Source organism: Argiope bruennichi, chromosome 6 (genome assembly GCF_947563725.1).
Source record: "Argiope bruennichi chromosome 6, qqArgBrue1.1, whole genome shotgun sequence".
Lineage (NCBI taxonomy): Eukaryota > Metazoa > Arthropoda > Arachnida > Araneae > Araneidae > Argiope > Argiope bruennichi.
Genome location: NC_079156.1, coordinates 101,685,718 through 101,695,019, shown reverse-complemented (window position 1 = coordinate 101,695,019; position 9,302 = coordinate 101,685,718). Strand labels below are relative to the sequence as shown.

The 9,302-nt window shown below is 28.9% G+C and overlaps 1 protein-coding gene across 1 annotated transcript in view; it reads right to left on the bottom strand.

Annotated features, from left to right (window-relative positions):
- Positions 1-903: 903 nt before the first annotated feature.
- The window catches only part of LOC129972376 (putative inorganic phosphate cotransporter), a 28,067-nt gene continuing 19,668 nt past the window's right edge, over positions 904-9,302 (bottom strand). Inside the window, exons 8-9 of the mRNA XM_056086499.1 lie at positions 7,642-7,797; positions 904-1,289 (exon numbers count right to left, since the gene is read on the bottom strand). Coding sequence (XP_055942474.1) covers positions 1,279-1,289; positions 7,642-7,797 — 167 coding nt within the window. The 3' untranslated portion in view covers positions 904-1,278. The remainder of the gene's footprint in view (positions 1,290-7,641; positions 7,798-9,302) is intronic.

The following is a 9,302-nucleotide window of genomic DNA, read 5'->3' as shown; positions in this document are numbered from 1 at the left end:
GGGGACTTGGGAAAATGTTAAGATGCATGAAAAATTCTATCATTAAAAATACTGCCAAAATACTTTTTGTACTGTAAAAAATATATTTGTAAAAAAGAACTTTTATTTTTATGGAAAAATTGTTACAATATCATTTCTGTCATTGACATATTGTTTAATTCATAATATAACCACTTGGCATATTTTATTTTTTTTAAATTTAAAGAAAGAAAATAATTTAAATTAAAAAAAATAATTATCTAATTTTATATCTATTTTTATGTAAATTATATGCAATGTAAATTATATACTTTCAAGAAAGGTGATTAGCACGTGGTTGAGCATTTGATGAAATCAAGAAAGCGGTTTGAATTTCATTATAACAATGCAATTTATTTTTTTAAAAAAATTTGCAAAAAGAATTTGTTTTTAAAATAAAAAAACAATTGCCAGCGAAAAACTTATGTAAAAAAAAGTTCAGTTTTTTTTATTCTTAAGAATTTTAAACCATTGACTTTATACTGGGATATTTTTGAAGGTTATCTTGAAAAGTGCCAAAAGCTGCATCTAATTTTTAATTAATTGGAATTTTAAAAGCAGTATTATTTTGAGGAGAAAATTTCCACATCCAAATTATACACATTACAAATGTAGAAGTTCTAGACCAAACCACTTATCCTGTAAAGTATCAATACATATAAACAAACACATACATTATACTCTTTTTTATTAGCAGAAATATATATAAATATGCACATATTTCATTTATTTTTTAAGTTTTCATCAAAAACAAAATCTGCATCTACCTTATACAAAAAATAACAACTTTTATTCTAATTTTATGATGGCTAAGCAATTTTTCATGAGTCTTGTTATTTACAAGTTCAAGATTTGATTTTATAAGCCATACGTTACATTCTGTAAACACCTTAATACACTATATAAAGATTTAAATGCTTTGTAAACACATAGTAAGTTGCAGTGAGAAGTCTAAGAACTAATGATTTAAAAATTAGCATATGCATTCAAATCTTATAAATCTATGGTACACATATGAAAACAAAACAGTGCATTGACAATGATTTATGATCTTCACAAATCACATTTTATAGGTGAATGACTGCAATAAGTTGAGGTTCCGCTTCTTCAAGTTCCTTCGTCTTCTCTTGGTCTTTAGGACTGATGTTACTTTCATCAGGGAAGTTCCACGGTTGAACTTCCGCCGAGCCAAAAATCCAGAAGACAACTCCTGAACTCATGACGAGTCCGGTACAGATCATAAAAATCTTGTTCCACTGTTCAAACGTTTGCTGACGATAAAGAAATAAAAATTCGATATAATCCTTATAAAGCATAATTTATATATGTATAATAATTGAGGCTAAAACAGCGGTAAAAAGGTCATTTTGAATTTTCCCAGAAAAAAAAGCGATATAACATGTTCTCTTAACGTCTGTTTATATCACTATCATTATATCCAGAATGTATAGCAAAGAGAACGAAAGTATCAATAAATTATACAGATAAAATAAGGTACTTTAGAGCTTAGAAAGAAAACCGAATATGGGCTTTGGGTGTCCACTTTTCGACTCTTTTGGTGTAAAATTTAATGTAGATTTACGTTTTTGGTCATAAAATCGCATTAAAAAATTCGTTTATCCAAGTGGTTATGTTTTAAATTAACGTATTCACCTATACACAATAATTCAAACAGAAAGCGTTGGCAGAAAATTTGATATACATTTATAATTTTGATGGTAAATATCACATGCTTTTATCCATATATCTATTGTTTGTAATCATGTTTACATACACAAAGACGGACAGACTTTCTTGGAAAGATCAAGCCAAATTTTAATACATATCTATAATTTTAATATAAAGAATGCATGTCAAATCTTTGTATCTGGTCAATTACATTTGTGAATTACATTACATGCAGGCATGTCACTGAAAAGGAAGGTGACGCACACATGCTAGGAAAGGTTTAAAGCATACAGATTTCTTAAACTCTTGAGGTCAAAATTTTGGTAGTATTCCTTGTGTATACTTTGCATATGAGAAATCAAAGAATGGGCTGAAAATTTATTTACATACAAAAAATCAAAAAAAGAGCTGAGCACTTTTTCGAGTACAAGAAATAAAAGGAAGAGATAAAAATTTCTATTGAACAAATAATGCACAAGCTGTCTTAAAATTTTAACAAAGCAAAATTTCATGGCTTACATTAATGGCTAACTACACTATATTGGAGTAGGTCATAAAGTGTTATAAAGGTTAATAATTTTATCTTTATTTTCTAATATTTCAGTAATTTTCTTTATTCACATGATTAAATTTGATAATTGTAATTATTTGAAATTGCGTTTTATTGAAACGAAAGTTAACTCCAGTAGAACTGGTATTCTTTAATTTTAAATGAAAGCAATCATAAATATTAATGGTTTTCGTACAAATAGTGAGTTTTTAATCATGATTTTGTTGTTTTATTTAATTATATTAAGTTAATTTCCCATTGAAAATACTTTGATCATGTTTAATATGTTCATGATCCACTTAATTAAAAAAGAATTTTCAAGTATCTAATTGTAATAAATATTATATCTGTGTTATTTGCATGGCGTTACAGCTTTATTGTATGAATGAACCTTCTTAAGAAAGTCACATCCCATGATGTCATTAAATTATACTGTTAATGCATTTTCTAGTTATATACATCATCCTTTTATACTTTTAATTTTATTTTTTTTATTCGTCATAACTAGCGAAGAGAATAAACTGAAACTTCCATTAACTTTCAAAAATAAAAACTAATCTCGAAATTAAAAATTTGATTAAAAAACGGAAACAGTTTTTTTAATCTTTCTGTATCAATTAAAAGTATAATTAAAAAAATCAAACAGGAATAAAGATTTGTATTTAAATTTAAGACACAATTACACAACAAATAAATCTTTAATATTTTTTTTTTAATTTTAAAGGGCCTAAATTAATTATCTGGACAATAATATTTCCGGAAATTATCAAGGAAAAGCATAGAAAATTCAATTAATTTTTAACTAATTGAAAACTATAAAATTGTTCTGAGCTTCTTTTTCTCACACTTTAAAATATATTTATTTCGAATCTTCAAGTATCTAATTGTAATAAATATTATATATGTGTAATTTACAAGGCTACAGGCGTATGGTTTGAAGAGCATATTTAGTATTACTAATGACGGACGATTACTATTAATGAAATTTAAATTAATTGAGGGTGGTTTTCCTTTTGTTTTCCCAAGTACTGTATTAATCAAAAAATATCATCTTCTGATTTTGAGAGATTAGCCTAAAATTGCTTAGCTGTTATCGAAAAATATTCAGATTTAAGCAAAATGTTCGAATTTACAATTTTGCCAATTAAGTTGACAAATATTTCAATAATCTTTTAATAATTTAAAACTGATTAAATGTTTTTGATGGAACGTTATGCAAGAAACCGTATGAAATTAGAATTTTTAACATTAAGTTGTTTACTCAATTATTTATGTACACGATATTCGTTCAAAAGGAACAAAATTAGATTTTTTTACAATAACTTCTTTACACAATCTCCAGAAAGTTTGTTATTAATTATAAATCAGAATTCATAATGTATCTATTTTGAAACTTAGTCGCTAAGTATTGAAAACGTTTTAGTATAAATTTAACGATTCTTTAATAAAAAATATTTTTTTAAAAAATGTTTAAAAAGTTGGTAAAACAAAGCGAGAGTCTAAAACCAAAATTCAAATTTAAATAAAAAGAGTAGATAAATATATTTAAAAATAATAGAACATACCTCTTCGTTAGTTATAATTCCAACTATAACAGGAAATATAAATGTAGCGATACTACCAATAAAATTAGATATTCCCATGATAGTTCCTGAGAAATACAGGTAAATATACTAATACATAAATAAGGAATTAAGTAATTATCGACTATATAACCTTATGAAAATCGGATGAGATAGCAAGATTTTTTAAAATCATATTTTTAAGATGAAAATGATAGCAAAACCCTCAACTGAAAATTTTGATTTTAACATTGATCATATCAATAATACACTGACGGAAAAAAAAATCCCAAGTAATACTTGTTAGATAAACAAAATTTGGTAGTCTGAAAGATGACATCGATTCAAATTTCGAGCTTCGCGCATAAGTGTGGCGATAGTAGCGCCACTCAGGACTTGCAAATCAAGTTTGCTTTAAATGCGTGCTGTAAAGTTTATGAGTGTTATTTATCTTTGAAATTTGACGCATTGAATTGAGGCTAGCCAGGAATGCCTTTAAGAAGATGAAGAAGACATTATCAACAGCTCACCGAATTTGAACATCGTATAATAGGGTTACGAGTAGGCGGATTTTCTCTCCGCGATATTAAAGAAAGAACTTGGCCGGAATATATCTACTGTGCAGGATTGTTGGGAGCAGTGGTCAAGGGATGGTACTGACTCAAGTAAACCGGATTTTGGGCAGCCACGGGACACTACTAAGAGGGAAGACCGTCGTATTCGGCGTACGGCTGTGGCGCATTGTACACAGCGTCTTCGGCAGAAATTCGAGCTGCCGTTGGTACCACAGTGACACAACGAAGTGTTAAAAATCGGTTACTTCAAGAATAGTTCCGAGCCAGGCGTTCTGTAGCGTGCATTTCACTGACTCTAAGCCATTGCCGTTTGCGAAGCCAGTCAAGAAAGAGCTCATTGGAGGACGGAGTGGAGATTTGTTGTGTTTTTTGATGAAAGTAGGTTCTGCCTTGGCGCCAGTGATGGCCGAGTGTTGATCAGAAGGAGGAAACGTCTGCAACTAAACTATCTGCGGCCTAGACACACTGTACCTACACCTAGAGTCATGTTCTGGGGAGCAATTTACTATGACAGCAGGAGCCCTCTTGTGGTTGTACCAAACACACTGACTGAAAATGTGTACGTCAGTTTGATACTTCGACCTGTAATGCTGCCATTCATGAACAGCATTCAAGGGAGCGTTTTCCAAAGGATAACGCTTGCCCTCATACCGCTGTTATAATGCAACGTGCTCTACAGAGTGTCGACATGTTATCTTGGCCTGTGAGATCATCAGATCTATCTCCAATTGAGCACGTAGGGGATATCATTGGGTGACAACTCCAGCATCATCCATAGACAGCACTGACTGTTCCAATATTGACAGAACAAGTACAACAAGCATAGCACTCCCTACAACAAAGTGACATTCGGCACTTGTATGCACAATGCATGCACGTTATCAGGTTTACATTCAAAATTCTAGAGGTTACACCGGTTATTAATGTAATAGCATTTCACATTTCAAATGCATTTTCTTGCGCTTAAATTCGTCTGTGATCTTGAAAATTTAATCAATTAAACTTGTTAACTAGACAAATGCATTGTCCAAATTTCATTACTCTACAATAATTTTTTCTTGGTGTTGAATTTTTTCCCTTCAATGTAGATATATTAAAATGACAGTAAGCATAAGTTAAAACAGAGATATTTTGCTGTTTAATATACTTTAGGCAGAAAAGTACATTTCAGATTCTTCTAAAAGGATCCTATATGTGTCCAAATGAAGAACACTTTGTCACTTCCTAATTTTTAAACATTAAAAAAGCAATTCTTATACACATATAAATTTATTTTGCATATCTCAGAAACGGCTCTAAAGATTTGGATCAAATGTTATATTTAGGTAAGGTTTTACTTTTTAAGTTTATCTATATAGGTGTCTTTCATAAAAAAAGGCGATTTTACCCACACACAAACAAACAAATAATTTTTTTTATAACTGACTATTAGAACCTTTTCTATCTGCTGTCATGCTGATAATGGCATATAGCGCCATCTAGTAAATTTTTGTGGTACTTGCATTATGTTAAGATCCGATTTCACCAAGGTAAATCTGAGTGTAAATTAAAAAAAAATATTAGTATTTATAGGCACACTGTAAAATGAATACTGTAATAAAGCAGATTGTTTCGAATAACATGTCAAACTAAATGTATTCGTGATTTCTTTATTTAAATGACCAATTCATATGTAGGTAAGATTGAAAAAATATTCATGTGTAATCAAAATACGATTCGTATTTAAATAATTTCTCCAAACAAATTTACAAAAAGAAAAAAAACTTGCTAAGCCTAGCTTGATTTTTCGGGTACTAATTTAAAAGTGATTATGTGACGAACGTTTCAGACAGTCAACATTGCATAAATTATGTGTTAATAATAAAGAAACATTAGTATTTGCTCTAAAATTGGCGACTGTAGATGTAATTAGTTAAAAATGCGTATGTTTCAGGCCAGTGTATACATAAAGGATTTAAAATTCTGAATTCTTTTAAAGAAATCTTATATGCGTCTAGTGACGATGTCTCGCCGATTGCTAATATTGTGAAACAAATCAAATGAATTTTTCATGCAGACAGCTGAAAAAGCATATGTTAATTGTAAACGGTGTTGGTTCTGCATGCCGTCAGCTAAAAATACCTTTGCTCATGATGGATATTTGGAAATAAGTTTTAGAACTCATTTTTTAAAAAGAAAAATACAATTGCCTTATAAAAGATTCATATTGCAACAATCAAATTTAAATTTGGCATTGTAAAAGAATTGCTATTTATCATATTGTCAGAGTTTTGTATCCATTTTATTTTTTCTTTGGAAATACTGGCCATGTTTATTTTGACGAATTGCTGTTATGTTTTCAACAGTTTATTTTTATTTATTCCCTTGAAAATATCACACTTTAAAAGATCTATCGTTTAGTGCATGTAGGATTGGTTGTAAAATCGTATGAAATGCTCATTTAATATTATATTTCACCAACAGAAAATTATATATTTCTTATCTTCCATTTCCAAATGTACTCATGTGTTCATAATGGCTTTATTTGATTGAATTACAGTAGACTCCCGATTATCCGCGCCTGCCGCACAAAGTTTTTTTTTTTTTTTTTTTTTTTTTACTGATTTCTTCAAAAAGGTGCAGTTTTACAGTTATGCTTTTGCAATTACATAATACATTACAGTATTAAAACACTACATATGTATTGGTTTTTCTGTGCATCCTTGACGCCTCTCGTGAGTACAAAGCACTTTTCTGTTTTCATTAACAAAATGCATTTTAGGTTAGTTTTGAGTGATATACTAATATTTAATTAAGTTATTTAAACATTTCCTGCTGTTTATTTTACGTTTTATTGTACATAAAACGATTTTTCAAAGTTGGGATGACTGTTTTCTCTTTTGCTATACCCGTTTTTAGCTTTTTTCGGATTATCCGCGATTTTTGTTATCCGCGGAGGCCGCGCCACCCAATTCCGCGGATAATCGGGAGTGTACTGTACAACAATATTATAATTTTTTTCATTGTTACTCATGAAAGTGCCCTGAATCAATTTTGAATAGAATGGAGATTGTAGGTTTGAACTTCCTCTGAGAATTTAAGAAAACTTTTTTGAAGAGCTTACTATTATGAATGAAGTATACACCCCAAGTAAACAGTTATTGATACATAACGAAAGGAGATTTTTCGAAAATATTTAGGCGATTTCTGTGTTTTGTTTGAACGTCCGTTTGGGGTTTTTCAGTATTAAGAATGTTAAAGTAAAAAAAAATAATAAATGTATACATACCTGCGTAAGTAGGTGACATATCATTTGGCACTGTCAAACAACCGTTATAGGAAAACCCAAAAAAGCTCATTGCAAGAAATCCCATTATTGTGCTCGCTGTTTTATCACAACCAACATAATATACTCCTAAAACGCACAAAGAATATCCCATACAATCTAAAGGTGAATAAAAGAAGAAGTGTTAACCCTAATTTTAGAAGTGAAAAAATGATAATATATAATAATTTTTGAATGAATTTACTATACATCCTAACTGATAAAGTCGTTATAAATTAATTAAATTCAAACCGAGGTCTTGTTTAACTTGAGAAATAACGTATGCCAGTTATACTGAATTTGTTTGGACTGATTACAGTTCCTCTAACAGCGAAATATGGAAGTTACAAAAAAAAACTTCTCAAAAATTAAAGGAGATCGATTCAAATGTACAATTAGAAAAACGTACACTTCACCATGATAAAAATAGAGGAAAAAATTTCATGAAGCTATCTGTAAAATGAGTTGAAATGCATGCAATAAAAATTATTAAATTTCTCTGACTTGAAAAAGAGTTCCTCTTATATTGAAAATATATTCTCCGGTATCATTGTACAGTTTTTCAGAGTTAAACAACAGGGGAGTGAAGTATAAGCAGAAAAAGATATTTACAAAAATAATTTAATAAATAGTAACAAAAACAGTTTAATAAATAATACAAAAAAAATCGGAAAAATGTAATCGATGGGCTGGATACTGGCGATATTTTTTTTAATATTAGAACGAATCCAGTTTCAAATCATGGAAAGTTCATAATTTTAATCGCAAATATCTCTGCCAATTTTACACATAACTTTATGAAACTTTCTCCTATATTTTTATAAGGGTATAATGCAGTTTTCGGTTGAAACTTTTAGCCACTCTATTATTATAACTAATTGCTATTTTTGTAATTTTTTATTTGGCCGTTAAAGGTTCTGTAACTTATTAATACATTCAGCATAATCTCTTTACTATATATATGCATGTTTCTTTCCTGACTATACGAGATACCATTTTTGACTTTAAAGGACTTAAAAAGACTTTAACAATCATTCTGTATATTTTCACAATGTTATAAAATAGTGCAAATTATTTCATTTTTTACACATTTTTACTTTATTTGTTATATATTTATGAAAATGAAAATGTGTTATTCAATTTTCTTTGAAATTCTGAGGGACTAGAGTTTTGGCATCGTATTTACCAGATAAAAATACAATATTTTTGTATTTTTTTACATACGAATAATATAATTGCATATGTTGTGCCGCACGTTTAACATAAAATTAGTTTCAGATTCCATAAATAATAATAAGGAATTTTAATTTAAGGATTTAAAAATAGAAAATAATTAAAATGAAAAATAAAATCTATTTCTTAGTAAATGAATGTATGTTTTCAATGAATTAATGAATATTTATTTAAAAAAAATGTTTATTTTTTCCAAATTTATTTAATATTGTTCTGTAAATTTATTTTTGAATTCATCATCTGGCCATTAATAAATACTATTTTAGTTAAGTGAGAAAGATTTAGCTTTAAATATTTTTCAGTGTTTTGTTATCATACTTTGTTACATTATCATGACATGTAATCTCAATTCTTTGAATCGCTCGAATAAGGAAATATGTTGACTCTAATGA